Below are 24,127 nucleotides of genomic sequence, written 5' to 3' on the forward strand. Positions count from 1 at the left end.
CCTACAATTCATTACAGCCACGATCAGTTTTAAATTACTTTTTTTCCTTTTAGAAATGTCATTTTGCTGTGGTACAGTTCTAAACATGGGAAAACTGCGCTACTTTACAGGCATACTATAGCCACCCCTAGGCACGATATTTAAAGGAATATTTCATTCTTATTGTTTCACTTTAAGCATTATTAAAATCACTGCTCCTGAAAAAAACAGCCATTTTTTAAAACTTTTTTTTAGCATTGATACATGTCCCCTGGGGCAGGACCCGGGTCCCCAAACACTTGTTATGACAATAACTTGCATATTAGTATTTAAAATTAGCACTTTTGGTTTTTCATTTTAGTGTCGCATAGACTTTAACGAGGTTAAAAAAAAATGCACTGGAACTGCGTGTGGTGTGAACTGTAAGCAAAAACTGATCCAGAACGTATGAGTGCATTTTTGTGGTGTGAACTGGCCCTAAAAATGCATGAACAGTGTTTTCCATGTATTCCAATAGCTCTAGTTCACACTAGTGCAGCCAGTTCCAGTCAATTTCTGGTGCAGAAACTGACTGGAACTGACTGCATTGGTGTGAACTAGAGCCATTGGAATTCATGGAAAACACTGTGCAGAATCAAAGTGCACAGAACTGCATCTGCTGTGAACTGGCCCTTAGTCATGTTAGATTACTGCACATATCTGAAAGAAATAAAAAAAGACCCCAAGATTTAAGTAAAAATATACATGGCTCTTGTATTTAAAGGAGAAGTGTGGGTAATAATAAAAACAAACATACTGTACATATTCACCTATATTCGCCTATATGGCTGTAGCATTGGTCCGATGCTGCAGCTGTGCCCTGCCGACCTGGAGCACCAGGCTATGGAGGGGGCAGGAGCAGCTGGCTCAAGCTCTCAGCAGCGTGCTGATAGGCTGAGCCAGCTGCTGGTCAGGAATCTGGGCAGATCCTGACTATAAAGTCGGGATCCTTCCAGAGCCTGAACCGGCTCTGAGACTAGGGCCGGATTCATACCTTGGTGGGGGTGAGGGGGGACCCAGGGCACTCATACACAGAGTTGGTTTACATTCTCAATGACAATCACACATTTTTAAAATGCATGACAGAATGTCATTCTGAGGTTATGCGTGCGCGCACACACACGCAGTCATAGAGCTCCATTTGTGGTTCACTTAAAGTGCCAAATTTTCTTTTAAAACGAATACAATATACCAGTTCAGAGTAAAAACTTGTTTGGATGATGGGCAGTAAAATATTACTTCTCAAGATACATTTAGTCATTTTTTTCATTATATATTTTAGTATTTTCTTTTTATTATTTTATATAATTTTTGTATATTGTTCTATTTTACTTTTGTATGGGGGGGCTTCTATCAGGGGTCCCAGGGCATTTGTCCCTTTTGCCCCCCTATAAACCCGGCCCTATCTGTGATGCCAACCGACAGCGAAATAACAAATCTGGGTCGCAGGATTGCAGAAAAAGGTGCAATTCTGTGATCCAGAAAAGAAAAACAAGCTTTAGACATGCTTCTCTTTAAACCAGTATTTGTTTAGCACACATTTCAGGTTTACGTAAGATAATAGCAATGACATTTGCTGATATGGATTTTTGTTTGTGTTTATTTAACTTAGGACAACTTTACAAAGTGACTGTACCAGTAATGGTAACTCAGGCACCTGGAGCACCAAGAATTCTTCAGCAGCCGATCCAGCAGTACTTTCAGCACATCAGCCGTCTTCCCAAACCAGCCACAAGCGCCCAACTGGGTGGGGAGATTCAAGGCGCACAAAAATGGCAGCAGCCACACGTGACTCAAACCAACAAGTTTAATGAAGTCACCGGTACACTTGATGGCAAAAGCACTTTGGATAATAATTTTGGAAATGCTAATGGAGGGCCATTTATTCAGCAGACTGTTGATATGCAGAAGCAGCAACTTGTAAGTAATGTGCTTAATCAGCCATTGAATGGTTTAAAAGAAAATAATTGTAATGATATGCCACCACTGCTGTTTAGTCCCAAGCAGACGGAATTAACCTTGGCTGATAACTCTGAATCTTTGCTGAATAACTTAAACATGGCTCAGACAGTTCAAGGACAGCCAGACAATGACAGCACAAGCCTATTAAAATCACAGGTTGCTGATAATATCGTTGATCTGTTATTGCTGGATGACGACGATGACAACGGGAATAAAAATATACCATTGGACAACACCACGACAACTGTACCAGATAAGGTGAGTTGTCGGTCTTAAATGAGCAAAGTCAGGTGAGACTTATTTTATTTGCATTGTTATTTCTGCTACATTTTTATCTGAATGTTAAGCAATAGTTGCTAAAAAAAAAGGACCCATGTGGTTGTAAATATGGGGTGGCATCCATACATGTGGGCCACTTAACAATCGAGGTAATTTTATTCCTCCACCTTTGCAAACTGCTACTGACTATTATTCTATCATTTCTCCTCTCCCTCAGTTTCTGTTCCTTTCTCTGCTAACGTGACCCCAGTGCTGACAGATGTGGCAGGGAAGAAGCAAACAAAGATGCTGTGCAGGCGTCCAACGTTGGTAGGGGTGCCAGTGGCTGGCCCGCATGGTACCCAAGGTTATAATGCTGCACAATAGAAACCTGTGGCTTTGTGCAAGAAAAAGACAGACTTGATCCACTTTTTCGCTTGTTGACAATTTTTGGCAATTTTTAGGCATTTTGCCAAGGCACCTCTGAAGAACCCAGAAGACACCCAAGTTGAAAAAGGCTGATCTAGCCTGTCATATGTGTTTCCTGGGTAGATGAAAACCAAACAATTATTCTACCACTGGGCTTCTGATCGTAAAAGCTGTGTAGCAATCATTACTAAAAAACCTTGTGGATAACTAAACACTAGCATTTCACATCCAACAGGTTCCATAATTATAAAAGAACAGGTTTGGGTCGACTTTTATTTTAATATTTTGTTAAAGGTTGTAACTTTAAACTGATGTTTGATTTATTTTTATTTTTCTGTGCTACACACTTGTAGACAGGTGCAGTCTATTTTCTCCACTGCAGGTGGAGCTCAACTGCAGCAGCAGTGCAGGGGGAGAGGAAGGCAAGAGGAACATGGGTTTGGTGCGCATTTAACATGTGGATAATGTAGGGAAAGCTTCCAGACCAGTAGGGGACACTTAGGAACCCCACCACTCTTCTTGGAAAACTTCCCACTTGGGCTCGGACTGGCTAGGCCAGATTCCACCCCTCAAGACAGATGCTGTCAGCTTGGCTGAGACCTCTTTCGCTAAAGGCTGCTGTTATCCGTGAGTGTTCCTGGTTGGGCTTGTTGTGAATTGTTTTACTTGGCTTGAATAGAAGTTCTTTCAATTGCATCTGAACTGAGTGTATGTTATTGCCACCGCACCACGCTGCACCCACCCACACACAATCTTTGTTTTACAAAAAATATTTAATTCATGGCATAGGATTCCAAGAGCTCCAAAAAAACTCTCCATGAGTTTTTTGGATAGCGTGTACAGTAGAAGTTTCCTTTCAGGCGCACTCTCTCTTACTGAAACCTCACACATAATTGCCACTAAATATTTCACCGGTGTGTACATTTCAGCTTGAATGTAATGATCAGCCTTGAATCTTCATCATCTGCTGATTGTTGCTCAGCAATGTGGCACAGGTCTCTAGTTACAGCGCACATTTGTCCTAAGCAGGAAAATTTAGAAAGTAGACTGCTGAACATTCAGTTTGTGCCTGATCAATAGGTTCTTTTTTAACGTAAGACAAATGGAAGTTGAAATGCCACACCACTGCTAAGAGGTACAGAATACAGCTTTATTCCAACAAATGTCAGGGGGACGATCCAAAAAAACAAGTTGGATTGTCCCCCTGACTTTTATTGGAATAAAGTTGTATCTGGATCTCTTAGCAGTGGTGTGGCTCTTCAGTTTCCATTTTTATTACATTATACTACAAGTAGACAATAGAGATCCTCTGGGATGTAGAAGCTGCCTGCCCAAGAATCAGATCATTTACATCAACATCAATACTTTAAGACAGCAATACCAGTGAGATAACCCTATACAGCGCTATTTCTTTCACTTTCCTCAACAATCGGTTGGTTTGTCTGCTCGTGATCAACATACTGTAAAAGGTCTGTCTGATTCTGACTTCTGTCTGACCGCTCATGCATCTTATTCCTGCAAATTGTTTAGATGACATTTGTATCAATCTGACCAGTAGAAAATCGTTTGAAAATTTTGTTCACATTTGATAGATCTGTCCGATGGGTGTGTGATAACGGCATCCATGATATGAATCCCCCCCACTTGTCAACATATTGTCGTTCATGCACAACACAAATGGTAAATTTTTTGTTGATCGGTTACAGAATAAAGATGCTCATGCGCACTATGATTTTTATCAATTCCGCTACTCCCATACTAAAATATTCCAATGTGACTGTTTTTTTGTCATAAATCTTTGCATTTTGGGAATCGTTATGAGCCCACTAACCTTTAGAAAGTTGAACGATCCGGTGTTACGAACAATTATCTAGTCGTCTATGGCCAGCCTTAGACTTGGTACACACTGATAGTTTTTCTTCATTCAACCTTCTGACGGCCTCCGGTTGGAGCCACTGTACTAACAGTCCAATGTTCATACAGCAATCTCCCCTGCTGAGCTGTTGTGTTCTGAGAGGGTGACTGCCCCCCCCACCAGAAATCTCTGATCAGCGCTCTCTGCCATTGGCTGAGAGCACTGATCGGAAGCCGGTCGGCTGCTGGTTTTCCAGCATGCTAGGCTGACAGAAGCCAGGCGGCTGCCATCCCCCCGGCCAAATGTCGGGAGACGTTGGCCGGATCAACGAAAACCGGCCGATGTCTCCCTACTTTCGGCCTGTGTGTACTAGGCATTAGGCTTGTCTGCACATATTTTGTACACCGAGCTGTTATCTTTATTGTCATTCATTGCACTACCTGTCGGGAACAAGGAATTTGTTGAAGATCACATTGTCTGTGCCCGATCTGGCCTTTAGCCTTCTATCCCTGATATGGTTTTCTGTTTGCTCTGACCATCTGTCACCATTGCATTTGCCCCTGAAGAGTTGGTATGCCCCAACGAAACGCGTCAGTTTGCATAGATACATGATGTCCATACAGATTATTATATGTCTCTTATATTGTATTACATATTGTATTACTCTAGATTTTCCAACACCATCCAGCTCTTCCAGTGGCCCATGTTGTGCAGGTCTTGTCTTTACCCCATGATATGCCAAGTACCACGACGTCAATATTTTTATATGTGGTTTTTAGCATGCCCTGTGTTTGTGATTCTGTGTACACCTTTTTTTTTTTTTTTTGTCATTCAGTATGCTGTACATGATTTCACAAGGTATAGTAAAATGTTCTTTGCCAAGACTGCTCTTTGGTATACATCGCTTATTCAAAGTCCCCAAAAAACTCCCCGCTTTTTGTTGGAACCCATAAAAGCAATACTGTGTTTTATATCCCACATGCTTACTCTATATAGTGATTGGCCTCATTCAAAGTCCCGTCGACCAAACTTTCTCTCTTTTTGACCATCTGTCTGAGGGCCGCTCTAGCATCTGTTCCACTTATTAGTCTGCTGTTAGCCTGGTGACATAGCAGGGGTTATTTACTAAAACTGGAAAGTACAAAATCTGGTGCAACTCTCCATAGAAACCAATCCGCTTCCAGGTTTTATTGCTAAAGCTTGATTGAACGAGCTGTATTTCGAAGCTGATTGGCTAACATGTACAGCTGCATCAGAATCTGAGTGCACCGGTTTTCGTAAAACTCACCCAGTGGGTCCATCGAACTCTGTGACATTGAGCCCTGTAAACATACAGTAGATAGGAAGAAACATGTAAAAGGTGCAGAGAGCTCCTCCTGTTGGCTGGATTTGAGAACACAATATTTATATGCAATATTTCTTATTTACCTCCCTAAAAGGAAAAACTTTTAAAAATTTGTATCTTTTTATGCCTGACCTGAATAAAGAAAGAGAAAATTATGTACAAAAATACTAAATATCTCCTTCAAAATCCAAGATTTCCTAAAATATTTCAAACTCGCTACAAAAAAATTATGGGTACCTATGCAAAAAATACTCTCATCTCATTCCCTAATGTGGTGATGATGCGATAGCCAACGTGTTACAGCCATTTAAATGCATTGTGTAAACAGAAGTAAATGAGTAAATATGTGAGGTCACAGTTTTGTCTTTTATTCCTTAGCAACTATATTGCAGAAAATATGTTCCGATCTTTATGAAATGAGTAAATGCCATTAATTCTGTGGTTGTAATTGCCTATTATATCTGCTCCCAAATGTAGAAAGGCTGGACAGCCTGTCATTAATAATATATGGATGCTGAAACCCAACACTTATGGGAGGCAGGTATTTTAATATACAGGAATAAACTTTTTGCTGACGACCTTAGTCCTGTGTGTGAAATCTATATACTGTTTATTGACTGTTTTATAAGCAGAATGTTGGGTAAAATACTTCACGGACTATGAAACGTATATAATTGGGCTCTAAACCCAGCCATCTATCCATTTCATTGTCCCTGTTGAATAGAATTGGTTTAGAGGGAATACAATTTCTCGGACAGGGAGATTTTAGGATCCCATGTAGTAAGGAAAACAAGGCATGCCATTTTCCTCCTGTATTCTCTAACGGATGTATGAATCAGCAAGTCTCTACAGTGCCTTGCAAAAGTATTCACCCCCCTTGGAATTTTTCGTGTTTTTGTTGCCTCACAACCTGGAATTAACATGGATTGTTTGAGGATTTGCATCATTTAATTTACAGAACACGCCCACAACTTTTGAAGATTTTTTTTTTATTGTGCAAACAACAAATAGGAGAAAATAACAGAAAAAGTCATTGTGCATAAATATTCACACCTCTAAAGTCAATACTTTGTAGAGCCACCTTTTGCGGCTATCACAGCTCCAAGTCACTTTGGATAAGTCTCTATGAGCTTGCCACATCTTATCACTGGAATTTTTGCCCATTCCTCCTTGCAAAACTGCTCATGCTCCTTAAAGTTGGATGGTTTGCGCTTGTGAACAGCAATCTTTAAGTCTGACCACAGATTTTCTATTGGATTGAGGTCTGGGCTTTGACTAGGCCATTCCAACACATTTACATGTATCCCTTTAAACCACTCAAGTGTTGCTTTAGCAGTGTGTTTTGGGGTCATGGTCCTGCTGGAAGGTGAACCTCCATCCTAGCCTCAAATCACACACAGAGTGGTACAGGTTTTGCTCAAGAATATCCCTGTATTTAGCACCATCCATCTTTCCCTCAACTCCGACCAGTTTCCCAGTCCCAACTGCTGAAAAACATCCCCACAGCATGATGCTGCCGCCACCATGTTTCACTGTGGGGATGGTGTTCTTTGGGGGATGTGTTGGGTTTGCGCCAGACATAGCATTTTCTTTGATGGACAAAAAGTTCAATTTTAGTCTCATCAGACCAGAGCACCTTCCTCCATATATTTTGGGAGTCTCCCACATGCCTTTTCGCAAACTCAAAACGTGCCATTTTTTGTTTTTTGCTGAAAGTAATGGCTTTCTTCTGGCCACTCTGCCATAAAGACCAACTCTATGGAGCGTACGGCTTATTGTCATCCTATGTACAGATACTCCAGTCTCTGCTGTGGAACTCTGCAGCTCCTCCAGGGTCACCTTAGATTTCTGTGCTGCCTCTCTGATTAATGCCCTCCTTGCCCGGTCCGTGAGTTTTAGTGTGCGGCCATCTCTTGGCAGGTTTGCTGTTGTGCCATGTTCTTTCCATTTGGTTATGATAGATTTGATGGTGCTCCTAGGGATCATCAAAGATTTCGATTTTTAAAAAAAAAATTTATTACCTAACCCTGACTTGTACTTCTCAACAGCATTGTCCCTTACTTGTTTGGAGAGTTCCTTGGTCTTCATGGCAGTGTTTGGTTAGTGGTGCCTCTTGCTTAGGTGTTGCAGCCTCTGGGGCCTTTCAAAAAGGTGTGTCTATGTAATGACAGATCATGTGACACTTAGATTGCACACAGGTGGACATCATTTCACTAATGATGTGACTTCTGAAGGTAATTGGGTGCACCAGAGCTTTTTATGGGCTTCATGACAAAGGGAGTAAATACATATGCACATGCCAATTATCAGTTTTTAATTTCATAAAAATAGTTTTATGTATATATTTTTCTAATTTTACTTCACCAACTTAGACTATTGTGTTCTGATCCATCACATATAATTCAGATTAAAAGAACATTGAACTAAAGGCTCTGTAATGTAACAAAATAGGTAAAAATCCAAGGGGGGTGGGGGTGAATAATTTTGCAAGGCACTGTATATTTGCTTTGCATGTAAACATATTAACTAATCTGGCAATCCCATTCCCACCTCTCTTCTCTTCTTCCCTTATCCCCCATATCTATATTCCATAGATGTACAAAATACACTGGAGCATTACTGACTTAAAGTGGTTGTATTGATAACCTTTGAAGTGAAACATGAACACAGCGCATCCTTCTATAGTGTGTACTTGCCTCAACCCAAAGCAACTGGTATGTTTCTCTCTGCTGCCTCATTCCTCTATCTGTATATGTCACTTTTGACAGTCTACCCCAAGAGCAGACTAGCCTGGGTGGTGGATACCCCCTGCACACAGCAGGTGATAGCCTCAGCTGTGCATCTTTCCTTAGCCACTTGCCGACCGTCGCATGTACATATACGTTGACACAATAGCACGGACTGGCAAATGGGCGTACAGGTACGTCCCTTTAAATTTGCCGCCATGTCATTGCGTGCGTGCACGCACAAGGAGGAGAACTTTTTAGACATTCATCCTACTGTCTTTATTTGTGGAGAAACCAGCAGATGTGCTTCAGGACTGTTGGGGCCCGGAGCTCTGCTGAGCATGTGCAGGATCAAGGAGGGGAGAGTGGGGCCCAAGATGTCATCTTCACTAGGTGTCTTTGCATCTCAATTAATGTTTAAAAATACATTTTAAAAAATCCAATCTAGAGAGGGAGGAGAGAGGAGGCAGGTCATGAGGACATTTAGGCTTAGGGTGAAGTTCCACTTTAAATACATTTTTACTACTTCTTTTTTCCACTACTCTACATGCTTGGGGCAATTAGCTGTGTGTGAATGATGCCTTATGGTTCAGTGTTTAACAACTGAATGTTTAATCAACTTGGAATGAGGACTATATTAGCTGATGAATAAAGTATAATCATTTTCCCCTGTCTGGAGAACAAGACTTTCAGTGCGGTTGACCTCAGTTTTTATCTGCTGTGGCTCGGTGAGGTTGTAACTTCTTTCAGCAAATCTCTCCATAAAGTCGTAATTTTTCTGATGTAGTTCATCGGATGAGCTAAGGCACTTGACCCTATTAAAATATTGTAATTGTAAGTGGAAATTGTAACATTTTGATAGGAGAGCATCCTCGCTGTGGCTGATTGTATGTTAGCACAAGATGGGGATATGGAAGAGCCTGTTGCCCACAAGATTGCATTCCTGGCTTAATCTTAAATATTACTTTTTGAGTTCAATTTGCAGAAGTGTCTTAAGGCAATTGATCGTTGGTATACGCAGAGCTGACCATTGGTTGACGTTGTACACGCTGCATTTTGTAATCATACCATCATCAAGGAAATTGACCAGTATTCGGACATAGCACAGTGGTTTAAAAAAAAAAAGGCCTTCTTCTATTCATGGTGGACCTCCAAATGCTTGCAGCAGCTTAAGATGGCTTTTGATGGCTGTCAAAATATAATTTGGCCTGGTGATGAATCATATTTTTAGCTTCACCACCATAACGATGGAGGATGGTGTGGTGTAGCCCCTTTGAGATAAATTGGCTGTTGACAAAGTGATGGATGATCTTAGGAGGTCTGGTGTGCATGTCATCAGATATACTGCATTGACTGGGCAGTATGTTGATGGATAATTAAACCCATAGTCCTTTACCAAACAGATAACCGAACTTAAGTAGGATAATCTGATTTGATAGTTCATGAGACAAATGCGGTGTCAGACCACGGCCATTCAATGAAATACTCCCAACGCACACGTTCCTGCATAAACGGCTATATCTTAGATTGGGTGCTGAAATGACCAACGTCTGGAACCGAATAAAAGCGACGTTTCGGAGCCACGCAGGACCCCTTCATCAGGTCACATTGCCAAATAAAGGGGTCCTGCGTGGCTCTGAAACGTTGCTTTTATTTTTTGATACTATGTGATTAAAGGTTTGGACCCAATATTGGAGATCCTTGTGTGCTGGTGACACTTCCTTCTCAGACCACTGCCCTTTCCACAAACTTGTGACAAATGACTGGTCAACCTTACACAGCGCTGTCACTGATACCCAACAATGCCACTCTCCACCTTACCCTGCACAAAGATTTTCCAGCTTCAGCAGTCCAATCAGTCAAGCAAGATGGTACATTGGCTCTCATACAACTTGACAAGTGTTCCTTGGTTTGATATTAAACGAGAGCTGACCACTTCAGGGGCAGTCCCCTTTTCTTGTCGGTGAGGAGGGACCGAAATGATCTGACCAGTTACCAGATTTCAGGTGTGGCTGCTTAGTTGTCACAGAGTTTATGACCAGACCACAGATCCAGTATTCTATAGGTACTGATATCCCTGAACACCTACAGGTTACAGTCTGCCAATGTGCATATTATTGTCTAGTATGGAGTTACATTTGGCACCTGTCCGGGATTCACCCGGACAGTCCGGATTTTGAATCGTGTGTCCGGGTTTCAGACCACCTGAAACCTGGATACAATACTCAGAATGGACTGTGGCTCTCCAAGTAACCAAGTACCACAACCACAGAGTACATAGATGTGCACACAGGCCCCACCCCCATACATGGGCAGGCAAGAAGAGAGGGCTTGATCTGCTCCTCCTCCTGCCCCTACCCCTCTGTCTGCCCACCCATACACCAATCCCCAGCGTTCTGTGCCTCTGGAAAAGGATGTGTGGGCTGGAAGTTTGAAGCTTCTCAACTGGGAGATACATCGTGGATGAAAGGTGTTGATGCCTGTGCCTCCATCCTCGGGTGAGTGGGCTCACCATCCACTGTCTGTGACTGAAGTCTCCCCCTCCCTCCCTTCTCTCTCCTTCCTCCAAGCAAGTGAATACACTAAGGTAAGGGGGACTCTGATGTAAGGGGTGCCCTGTGGACTCTGATGTAAGGGTGGCTTTGGAAACCTTAATTTAAGGGGAAATGCTGGTAACTCTGTAAGTGGGAGGTTTGGTGAGCAGAGACTCCCTTACATCAGAGTTCCTCTTTACACCAGAGACCATAGAGTTCCTCTTTAAAAAATATTTTTTTCTGTGCTTGACTAAAGTGTTCGGGTTTGGCGTGAATAAAAGGTGGCAACCCTATTTGCAATGGAGATGCATATGAGAGGTCTCGGATGTCTACTTTAACTAGCAGAATTATTAATTAATATGTCTCTTTGGCTCCCCATATTGTCTAATAAACGGGGTGTTTGGACTTAAAATTAACTGGATGGAGGTAAATGCGTCCTTATTCTGGCTCTACTGTCATTACTTATGAAGACGTTCCGAAATAATATACTGAAGTTTTAAAGTCTTTTCTAATAACCAGTCAATCAGGAACATGTATTGGCCATTACACCAGCTGAGCGATTTATGACTGTTAACTGACTGATAGGCCTGAGACCAGGTGAATATCTCTAGTTTAAAAATACTAATTTTCAGGCTTGCCAGTCTGAAGTTTTTATTAGGGTTTCTAGACTTGAGCGTGGGTTCGGCTAACAGGAGTGAGGGGGTCTGCTTCTGTGTCCTCAAGATCTGATAAGGAGGTTCTGGCATCGGCTAACGGTTTGTGTATTGTATGAACTGAAGGATTAGGGAGGGTGAAGGTCACTGCAGCTATGTCTCTTCTTCTGACAAAATGAAATGGGACCTCAACAAAATGGCTGCCACACACACAGCTTTTCGTGTGCCCAGTACACACGACCATTACAGTTTAATTCTCTATATACCAGTATTAGACACATTTGAAACAGCAGACTGGCTCACCAGGTCCCCTATGTGTCCCTAACCAAGTTTATATAGGAAATAATTAGCAGAGGCATTACTGAGTGAACATCAGGCTCATAATATTAAAGTACTGATTATCCGAGGTTTATTGATGCAGTCCGCCACTCATTAAACATACATCTTTTTGATTCTATATCTAAAAGAATAAATTGCATTATCAACATTGTAAGCTATACCTCTGCTTGATTTCAAAGTATAATACCCCATACACACAGTCGGACTTTGTTCGGACATTCCGACAACAAAATCCTAGGATTTTTTCCGACGGATGTTGGCTCAAACTTGTTTTGCCTACACACGGTCGCACAAAGTTGTCGGAATTTCCGATCGCCAACAACGCGGTGACGTACACCACGTACGATGAGACTAGAAAAGGCCGGTTCAGAACCAAGCGCGGCACCCTTTGGGCTCCTTTTGCTAATCTCGTGTTAGTAAAAGTTTGGTGAGAGACGATTCGCGCTTTTTCAGACTCGTGGCTTTCAGATCGTTTTCTGCCGTTCAGTTTGTGCTTGTGGGTTTGTATCTGCTCTTCAGTGCGTGCAGTCAGTTCGTATCAGAGTTTTCTGTGCGATCTTGCCCGCTCGTTGCTGTTTTTCAGGTCGCTCTTCACAGGCCTTGCTGTTCTTCAGTGCGTTCTGTTACTTCGTTCTGAGCAGCCGACCGTTTTCTAGCCATGTTTCGTATGCGTACTCCTCGTACAGTTCGTGCTGTGCGGGGGCTTGGTGTTGGGGTCCTGACCTTGACACAAGTCCAGTCCATGAACAGGGTGAGGAGGAGTTCATGGACCAAGAATTGGTTGCTTCAGCGTGACCAGTTCTGTCATATGCCTTTGCTCCGTGAGATCCGTGAGAATAATCCTGATGATTTCAGGAACTTTCTCAGGATGACGGACCCCGTATTTCACCGTTTGTTGGCTTCGCTGACCCCTTATATCAGCAGTCAGGATACCTGCATGAGGCAAGCCATCACTCCGGAGCAGAGGTTGGTCGCTACCTTGCGGTATTTGGCCACAGGGAGAAGCCTGCAGGACCTCAAGTTCTCGACAGGCATCTCCCCCAGGCTCTTCTTTGTGGACATTTACTGCTTGTGTTTGTTTGAGCTGACCCTGACAGAAATGTGTGGAGTCCAGAAAATGTCGTGATTGTGTAACCTTACAAAGCACTGTTGGCTGTTATTTACTAAATGCAAAGACACTTTTCACTACAAGTGCACTTGCAACTGCACTGAAACTGCACTTGTAGTGCAAAGTGGATTTGTCCTTAGGAAATTACCCCCATTTTCTCATAAAACAACAATTACATCACCCCAAAAGTGTTGTAGTGTTGAGACAATAATCCACACATTCTTGATGAACAATCTTTTTAATACCTGCACAATCACATGTGCATTTACCAAAGGTTTTTCTGACAAACCAACATGTTTGTTGTATAACAATTTTTGTGGTGTCATTATCCAAAATCAAAATGTGCATTTTATAGAAAACAGGCCTGTGTAAAACCCACAAGAAAGACACAAATCTTGATCTTACAAAGTTCACATTTGGTAGAACTTGAAGACAATATCAGACATGAGTATTTAGGAACTGTGTTTGATATTGCGTTCAGATGGGGGGAAATCACCCCAAGAAAAGCCAAATTTGGAAGATGCACACAAATTTCACAATGTCAACATGTGCTATCTGCCATCACGGGGGATCAAGGGACGTGTTTTGGGGGAGAAAGCCCTTCCTCACCGCTACTTTATTATTGAGGAAGGGGTTGCACCCCCAAAACGCGTCCATTGATCTCCCGTGATGGCAGATAGCACATGTTGACACACTGTGTGCATCCTCCAAATTTGGCTTTGGGAAAAATCACAAAAACATTTAGCACATTGTAGCACACAAAAGAAGAAAGTGATTTGTAGGGGCTTTAAACTCGCCCCAAAACATCAATGATGTTTTTATATTTTGGAATAACATCATTGATGTTTTGCTTGATGTTTTCCAATTGTAAATTACATCCCATGATCTCCCTGATCAGGATCTGGGCACTTTCTGATGTGAAAGGATCTTCATCCACACCATCACGATCACCTAAAAAGAGAGGAAACCCAAAAAAAATTAGGTCTTAAAAAAATGGCGCCATCCATCTCTTATCGGAGCCTGTGGTTGCAGACACTCACCTGTTGTGGTGACTAGTTCCACCACGTCTTCTTCCTCCTGCTCATCTTGTGTTGGGGGGATTTCCCCTTCTTCCAGAGGGGAGGGGGCTCTGGTCTCCTGGGATGAGGGGTGTCCTCCGAGTCTTTTCTCCCCTATGTAAAACAAAAATGGTATAATTAGCACACAGATATTTGATGGCAGAACTATAAAGATGAAACATTGCTTGGAAGTGGGGTACAATTGTCTATTTTAGCCGAGTTCCAAGATGTAGCTTTTTTAGTGTCCTTTGTCAACCTGCAATACTTTACCTGTTTAGTACAAGCTTCACAGATGTAGCCCCCCCTATAGTATACACTGGAGCACCTGTGTGCCCCTCCTAATAAAAATGGTGTTCTTGTGTCCCACACTAGTGCTCCAGTGTCCAGATGTGAAAACAGCTGCTGAGTGTCCTCTCCTTACACACAATCTAGTTTGCATTTCATTCTAGTAACAAAGCCATCTACACAACCCAATTCTTTGAAGACAAGTATAGGGCCTCAAAATGGTGGCCAAATGCATATGGCCTAAACAATGGTATTTTATCGTCCGAAATAAAAATGTGTGATCCGAACGAATAATGTGCCCATGAACATGAAAGTTGCCATTTTAAACTGTACAACAGTTCCTAAAAGCACATGGAGCAGCACAAACGTAATAAACACAAAAAGAATAGGAACACAGCACAACTACTTACTTTTTTGCAGCACTCTCCGGATCTTTCTGTACTGCTCATGTTCTCGTAATTTCAGGTCCGACCACCGCTTCCTGAGCTGATCTTTCGATCGTCGTACCCCGAATTTCCGGTGCAGACTCCTGACCACTTTCGCCATGATCTTGGCCTTTCGGACATTGGGGTTGGGGTAAGGCCCATACTTTCCATCATAGTCGGCCTTCTTCAGGATGTCCACCATCTCCAACATCTCCCCAAAGGACATATTTGAGTCCTTTAATCTCCTTCTGGATTGGGACGTTTCAGGCTCCGGCCTTTCCTCCTCCTCCTCCTCGTTGCTGTAATTAGCACGATCCTGCTGTCTATCCGCCATGTGCTCTTCCTCCACTGCGCCGAACGAAAAGGGGCGGGGAATAGAATAGAAAGAACGTCAGGGGCGGGCGGAGTTATACGCATGCGCAGTGTGTATAAATCGTAACGCGCGCATCTTACGTACGATCTGTGAGCGGAGGAAGGAGCATCGGAGACGCCGATCGTGCTAACGAAGGTAGGATCTAAACTTGGGCCTATACTGCTTCGAAATTGAAGCCTATATTGTAACAAGATTAGGGGAGTTTGGCCTGACATTAGGGTTTGTCTTGTGTTGTGTCTTGCAGAGAAAATGGACGGGTTCAACGACCACAATTTCCTGCCCCTGTTCATAGACAAGTACAGGGAGCTGCCCTGTCTGTGGCAAATGAGACACCCCCACTATAACCACAAACAGAAGAGGCAGGCAGCGCTGGAGAAACTGCTGGAGTTGGTGAAGCCGGTGGTCCCCACAGCAACCATCCCCTATTTTAAAAGCTAAAATTGGTGGCCTGAGGAGCACTTATCTTAGGGAGCGCAAGAAGGTCACAGATTCCCAGAGGTCCGGAGCTGCAGCAGATGACGTTTATGTCCCCAGGCTGTGGTACTATGAGAGACTGCGATTTCTGTCAGACCACACTGAAGTCAAGGAATCCCTCTCCATTCTTCCTTCCACGCTTCCTTCCACCCTATCTTCCACCTCAGCTGAGGCTTCCGATGTCCAACCTGGGCCTTCCAGCCAGGAAGAAGTGGAGGAGCCCAGCTGGAATCAGGTATAGCATTGTTCTTACAGATTTCAGGACAATAAATAAATGATGTTTACTAGATGTTATTATTGATCATTAATTGCTGATTAAAAAAAGTGTTTTACATATCAATAGACAGTAGTGGGCACCCAAAATTGGGACAAGAATGCAAAATGCTGGGCTCAGAAGGATAGTCTGTTATATTTGTTAACATGCAATTTGCAGCAGTCAGGAGGTGAAAATTGTGTACGATTGATGAAAACAATACTAAAACTATGTCCCTTTTTCATACACAGGAAGACCTCAGCCAGGAGGAGGCTGTGGAATGTGGCAGTCAGGAGGAGGCGGGGATTAGTGGCAGCCAGGAGGAGGCGGGGATTAGTGGCAGCCAGGAGGAGGCGGGGCTAAGTGGCAGCCAAGAGAAGCCTGGGACAAGTCGCAGCCTGACTGAGTCTCAGGTTCCTCCCCTCCACCTGCCATACAAAAGGGCCAGGAAGGCCACTCCCAGTCCTGTGCAGGATTCAGCATACAGGCTGATCCAGGAGGCTTCTGCGTCCCTCAGAGCCTTCCCCAGTCCTAAAGAGGCCTTTGCCTGCATGGCTGCCACCAAATTGCAGGGCATGCAGGAGGGCCAACGCAAGATCTCTGAGGACCTGATTTATAAAGTCCTACGTAAGGGGTTGAGTGGGGAACTGACACACAAGACGGATGTCATTGAGATCGACGATCCTCCTCCTCCTACTGCCACAACTCCACCACCACCGCCAAAGGCTGGAAGGAAGCGTGGAAGGAAGACCAAAGAGTGATGACCCTGGGTTCAGTCTGGTCTGACAGAAGATGCAGTCTCTCGTATGACCACAGCCTGGGGACATAGATGTCATCTGCTGCTTTCCGGATCTCTGGGACTTCTGGACCAGACTGCCCTCCCTTAGATAAGGACTCCTCAGGCCACAAATTTTGCTTTTAAAAAATTGATGTGTGCCCTGGGGGTCCAAGGCTTCGCCCACTTCTGCAGTTTCTCCAGCGTTGCCTCCCTCTTTGTTTATAGTTGTGACCCCTTAATAAAATATTTTTAGGTAAATTCTACTCTCCTGTGTGTGTTTTCATCCAAAAAGGACAGTTTGTTGGTGACGATTCAGGTACATTTCTAAAAACATAAAATGTGAAATTAACAAGGGACAACAACACCAAACAATCTCCTACAGATTAAATAGAACAACATATCAATGGTGTTGTGGGAACTTGTCACAAAAAACACACAAACATTTTCGGGAGTACTAATCAAAATCACCCAAAAAAAAATTAAAAAAGAGAAACACAAAAAAAGATTCTACATTAAAAAGTCAAAAAAAAAAAATGTTGTCAGATGTGAGAAATCAAAATATATTGAGGGAATCCCGATAAATAGTAACGAAAGAAGTTTGTGAGAAGTGTGTGAATATGAGCATCAAAACAACTTAATTCCTGTCACATTATAAAGAAGAAGAGAGTGCGCTGTATTAAACCATTTTGAACATTGCAGCGTGACGAAAGTGCTGTATCCATTCCGAACGCTACGTTTACCAGAACGAGCTGTCCCGTGTCGGAATTTCTTCTGAGCATGCGTGGCACTTTGTGCGTCGGAACCGGCCACACACGGTCGGAATTGACGCGATCGGATTTTGTTGTCGGAAAATTTTATCTCCTGCTGTCCAACTTTGTATGTCGGAAAATCCGATGGAAAATGTCCGATGGAGCCCACACATGGTGGGAATTTCCGACAACACGCTCCGATCGGACAATGTCCATCGGAAAATCCGACCGTGTGTACGGGGCATAATTGTTTATTCTATGTACTTTATATTATTATTGTAGAATATATTATTTAATTAAAAAAAAATAATAAAATAACTCTTCCATTTTCATGTAGGCCACATCCAGAAATTTCTTAATGCAAAAGAGAAGGTAGCTAGCTTGACTGCAACAACAAGCCTTGAGTGTTTTAAACAAAAATCATAACCTCAAAATTTGTCATCAATTCATACTATGAAAAAATTACATATTTAAAACATGTTCACCAGATAAGTGTTCTGTACCTTTAAATGGTCAAACTATTATAACATCAAAACTAGCATTATTGTGCATGTGTTACAAAAATTACAGTGCAATGTACAATACAGTCCACCATTAAGTGAAAATAAGAATAAGAAAGTATCCAGTATCCCCCGGTGAATTCCACCATCGCACACAATTTCTTAAGGACTCCTAAGACCCCAAATTATAGGTGGTCTTGTAAAGTAGCATCATCTGTATTGATAGTTTATAATTTGTCTGCCCCAACATTTCAAGTTTATATAAATCCAGAAAAAAAGAGGTAGAGATCAGGGATTTTTAAGGTGTTTCTAATCACGTTTAGGCTAACAACCAACGCAAGCAGTTTAAACCCTTTCATGACTAAGCCTATTTTTGAAATATGGTGCTTACAAGTTAAATTTTTTTGCTAGAAAATTACTTAAAGCCCCCAAACATTTTATATATATATATATGTATGTATGTATAAATTATATTTTAGCAGAGAATCTAGAGAATAAAATAGCGATTGTTGCAATATTTTATATCACACAGTAATTGTGCAGCAGTGTTTTAAACGCAACTTTTTGGGAAAAGGGACACTTTCATGAATTTAAAGAAAAACAAACAGTAAGTTTACCCCATTTTTTTTGTATAATGTGAAAGATGTTACGCCGAGTAAATAGATACCAAACATGTCACGCTTTATAATTGCACGCACTCGTGGAATGGCGACAAACTACGGTACCTAAAAATCTCCATAGGCGACGCTTTAAATTTTTTTACGGTTACCAGGTTAGAGTTACAGAGGAGGTCTAGTGCTAAAATTATTGCTCTCGCTCTGACGATTGCGGCGATACCTCACATGTGTGATTTGAACACAGTTCACATATGCAGGCGCGACTTCCGTATGCGTTTTCTTTGCTGCGCGAGCTCGCGGGGACGGGGGTGCTTTAAAAAATGTTTTTCTTATTTAATTTATTTATTTTTATATTTATAAATTGTGTTTTTTAAAAAAAAAATTTTTCATCACTTTTATTGCTGTCACAAGGAATGTAAACATCCCTTTTGACAGTAATAGGTGGTGACAGGTCCTCTTTATGGAGGGATCGGGGGTCTAAAAGACCCCAAATCCCTCCTTTGCACTTCAAAGTATTCAGAATCGCCGTTTTCAGCGATCTGAATACTGTGTATTTTTTTAAAACCGGTGCCATTGGCTGCCGAGTAAACATTCCAGTCCGTCCCCAGCCACTGGAGGCAGCCGATTGGTCATCGGGCCTCCCGATGAAACGGGAGGCCCGGTAAGAGCGGCGGGAGGGGGGGCGTCCCCTCCCGCTCCTCCGGTATAACAGCCGAGCGGCTTTTAGCTGCATCGGTTGTTATAACTGGATAGTCGATCTCCGGCTCTAAAAACCAGTACCGGGATAATGCCTGCAGCTGCGGTCATTATCCCAGTATAACCCCGGAAAGCCAAGTACGCACATCTGCGTACGCTTGGTGGGAAGGGGTTAAAAACCGTACAAAATGTATTGCATTCTTTTTGATAAAATTATTCCAAAGAAAAATATATATACAATAATGTTTTTATTTGGAGTATTTCATTAAAAAGAATTCAATACATTTTTTAATTGCTTGAGTTGGTTGTTGGCCTAAGCGTTATTAGGAGCACCTTAAAAATCCCTAATCTATACCCCGCTTCCTGTATATTTAAGTGGTCTTAGTAAGGTTTCATTCTTTGGAATTGTGGTTATCATTAAGTACACAAACAACCTCACAGTGTGATTTTAATTAAGTAAAACTCATGTACATCTACTCACAAATATTGCTGTATATCAGGCATAAAAATCTCTCCAGCATCGCCGCTAACTCGGCAGGTTTGATGAGGTCAGCACCGGCTCCGCCCCAACATTTTCCATCCAATGGGACAAGGGTTTGGCTGAGTGTGCTGACACCACTCATACGGATATGAGATATACAGTATCTCACAAAAATTAGTACACCCCTCACATTTTTGTAAATATTTTATTTTATTATATCTATATATGTAAATTTGTTGTCCCCTCAAAATAACTCCACACACAGACATTAATGTCTAAACTGCTGGCATCAAAAGTGAGTACACCCCTAAGTGAAAATGTCCAAATTGGGCCCAAAGTGTCAATATTTTGTGTGGCCAACATTATTTTCCATCACTGCCTTAACCCTCTTAGGCATGGAGTTCACCAGAGCTTCACAGGTTGCCACTGGAGACCTCTTCCACTCCTCCATGACGACATCACGGAGCTGGTGGATGTTAGAGACCTTGTGCTCCTCCATCTTCCGTTTGAGGATGCCCCACAGATTCCTAATAGGGTTTAGGTCTGGTGACATGTTTGGCCAGTCCATCACCTTTACCCTCAGCTTCTGTAGTAAGGCAGTGGTCATCTTGTAGGTGTGTTTGGGGTCGTTATCATGTTGGAATACTGCCCTGCGGCCCAGTCTCTGAAGGGAGGGGATCATGCTCTTCTTCAGTATGTCACAGTACATGTTGGCATTCATGGTTCCCTCAATGAACTGTAGCTCCCCAGTGCCGGCAACACTCATGCAGCCCCAGACCATGACACTCCCACCACCATGCTTGACTGTAGGCAAGACACACTTGTCTTTGTACTCCTCACCTGGTTTCTGCCACACACGCTTGACAGCATCTGAACCAAATAAGTTTATCTTGATCTCATCAGACCACACGATATGGTTCCAGTAATCCATGTCCTTAGTCTACTTGTCTTCAGCAAACCGCTTGCGGGCTTTCTTGTGTATTATTTTTAGAAGAGGCTTCCTTCTGGGACAACAGCCATGCAGACCAATTTGATGCAGTGTGTGGCGTATGGTCTGAGCACTGACAGGCTGACCCCCACCCCTTCAACCTCTGCAGCAATGCTGGCAGCACTCATAAGTCTATTTCCCAAAGACAACCTCTGGATATGACGCTGAGCACGTGACCTCAACTTCTTTGGTAGATCATGGCGAGTCTTGTCCTGTTAAACTGCTCTATGGTCTTTGTCACCATGCTGCAGCTCAGTTTTAGGGTCTTGGCAATCTTCTTATAGCCTAGGCCATCTTTATGTAGAGCAACAATTCTTTTTTCAGATCCTCAGAGAGTTCTTTACCATGAGGTGCTATGTTGAACTTCCAGTGACCAGTATGAGAGAGTGAGAGCAATAACAACAAATTTAACACACCTGGTACCCATTCACACCTGAGACCTTGTAACACTAACGAGTCACATGACACCGGGGAGGGAAAATGGCTAATTGGACCCAATTTGGACATTTTCACTTAGGGGTGTACTCACTTTTGTTGCCAGCGGTTTAGACATTATTGGCTGTGTGTTGAGTTATTTTGAGGGGACAGCAAATTTACACTGTTATACAAGCTGTACACTCACTACTTTACATTGTAGCAAAGTGTTATTTCTTCAGTGTTGTCACATGAAAAGATAGAATAAAATATTTACAAAAATGTGAGGGGTGTACTCACTTTTGTGAGATACTTACTGTGTGTGTATGTATAATATATATATATATATATATATATATATATATATATATATATATATATATATATATGTATGTATACACACACACATACTATATTTCCAAAAGTGTTGGGACGCCTGCCTTTTACACTCAAATGAGCTTTAATGACATCCCAGTCTTAGTCCGTAGAGTTCAATATTGAGTTGGCCCACCCTTTGCAGCTATAACAGCTTCAACTCTTCTGGTAAGGCTGTCCACAAGGTTTAGGAGTGTGTCTTCCGAAATGTTTAATCATTCTTCCAGAAGCAAATTTTGTAAGGTCAAGCGCTGATGTGGACGAGAAGGCCTGGCTTGCAATCTCCGCTCTAATTCATCCCAAAGGTGTTCTTACGGGTTGAGGTCAGGACTCTGTGCAGGCCAGTCAAGTTCCTCCACCTGAAACTTGCACTGGTCCAAATCATTTGGTGGAGGGGGGAATATGATGTGAGGTTGTTTTTCAGGGGTTGGGCTTGGCCCCTTAGTTCCAGTGAAGGGAACTCTTAAGGCGTCAGCATACCAAGACATTTTGGACAATTTCATGCTCTCAAATTGTGGGAACAGTTTGGGGTGACCCCTTCCTGTTCCAACATGACTGCACACCAGTGCACAAAGCAAGGTCCATAAAGACATGGATGAGCGAGTTTGGGGTGGAGGAACTTGACTGGACTGCACAGAGTCCTGACCTCAATCCAATAGAACACCTTTGGAATGAATTGGAGCGGAGACTGGGAGCTAGGCCTTCTCGTCTAACATCCGTGCCTAACCTCACAAATGCGCTTCTGGAAGAAAGGTCAAACATTCCCATAGACACACTCCTAAACCTTGTGGACAGCCTTCCCAGAAGAGTTGAAGCTGTTATAGCTGCAAAGGGTGGGCCAAGTCAATATTGAACCCTACAGGCTAAGACTGGTGATGCCAATAAAGTTCATATGTGTGTGTAAAGTCAGGCATCACGATACTTCTGGTAATATAGTGTATACAGTGGCAGTCCGTCCATTAGGGGCGCACGGGCGCTGCTCCCCCCATCCATGCATCCGGCCCCCTGATCTACATGCAGGGTGCCGGACACATGGATTCCAATCAGGGTTTTTTTAAGCGCGTGATTAAAGTCAGGAACTCTAATAGGCTTCAAAATAGGGTGGGCTCCCCAAAAAAAAATCCACTGAGTGTATATATACACAAACCTGAGCCTGTCATTGCCGCCTCTCAATTCTCCTTTCACAGTGGGCATATTGACATCAAAATCAGCATTGGCAGTGCTGGAGAGTACGGCGATATTTTTAGTTTCTGAACTGCAACAGGAAAACAATTGGGACTCCTGCCCTTCCAAACTATGCAGAAGAACTGTTTAAATCTCAGCACTGGATGGACAGAAATACAAATCCTTAGAACAGCTGTCATAAATGTACTTCATCAGTCTGTGTACTTCATCAGTCTATGTACTTCATCAGTCTCGGTACCTGTCTGCCTGACGTTCAGCTTTAGCAGTAATCACTTCGTATTTGCAATGGGCTGACTAGACAGGGAAATTGATTTTTGATCTGCCAGAAATAGAGTTTTTATATGATGAAGTTAGCGTATGATTCACTTTGCTCTGTTTAGATGTTTAATGCAATATTAAGGCAACTTAAATTTAGCATTTTTATTTATCAAACAACAAAATCTTTTGCTTTTTTTTTCATGTTTGTGTTCTGAGCCATGTGTATTCAATGATTCAGAGGCAAACTCTAGCTGACAACTCTCCATGTAAATTGGTTTTTAGAAGCTTTTGAAAAATGAGGCTGTAAAAATATATTGATTTTTATTTTTGTTTAGTTTTCTGTGGATCTGAACGAGCCCTTAAGATGTTCTTTTCAGCTTGTTGCTCTGAGACGCCGGGTATTACATATATTGGGTAAGACATTGAAGAAACTAATACAGGCCTGTTTGGGCTGCTGTACTGTGTGTGGACTGCTGTTTCCATTAAAACAAAAAACAAAGGACAGTAGGTGCACCCGGGTGAGTAAACTTCACAAATAATATAAAACATGGTAAATGAGAGCTGCGCCTCCCCAATCCTAACCTTTTATAACCAGGGCCATCTTTAATATTGATTGGACCCTGGGCAAACATTTTATTGCCCCCCGCCCCCAGCTAAAAAGCTCAAAATGAGTTTACTGCAGATCAGGCAGCGATTGTGATTGGCTGTCAGAGATTACAACACATCATTACAGCTTACTGATTAGTTGCTAGAAGTTACTGCTCACTAATTGGATTCTAGAGGTTACTGCAAATCATTATTGCTCACTGATTAGTTGCTAGGGGTTACTATACATCATAACCTCTCAGTGCAAATTGCGGGTGTGGCCAAACTGCACTAGCATTGTGGGGTGTACTATGTACAGAGTGCGGGGTTGGGGGGGTGCTACGCGCAGAGAGCGGGGTTGAGGTGGGTGCAGGGGTGAGGTGGGTGCAGAGTGCAGGGGCAGAGT

At 42.6% G+C, this 24,127-nt stretch overlaps 1 protein-coding gene across 1 annotated transcript in view; it reads left to right on the forward strand.

Annotated features, from left to right (window-relative positions):
- The window catches only part of GTF2A1L (general transcription factor IIA subunit 1 like), an 82,307-nt gene that overhangs the window by 10,949 nt on the left and 47,231 nt on the right, over positions 1-24,127 (forward strand). Inside the window, exon 4 of the mRNA XM_073628981.1 lies at positions 1,631-2,238. Within this exon, the coding sequence (XP_073485082.1) occupies positions 1,631-2,238 (608 nt within the window). The remainder of the gene's footprint in view (positions 1-1,630; positions 2,239-24,127) is intronic.

Source organism: Aquarana catesbeiana, linkage group LG04 (assembly GCF_042186555.1).
Source record: "Aquarana catesbeiana isolate 2022-GZ linkage group LG04, ASM4218655v1, whole genome shotgun sequence".
NCBI classification, from domain to species: Eukaryota; Metazoa; Chordata; class Amphibia; order Anura; family Ranidae; genus Aquarana; species Aquarana catesbeiana.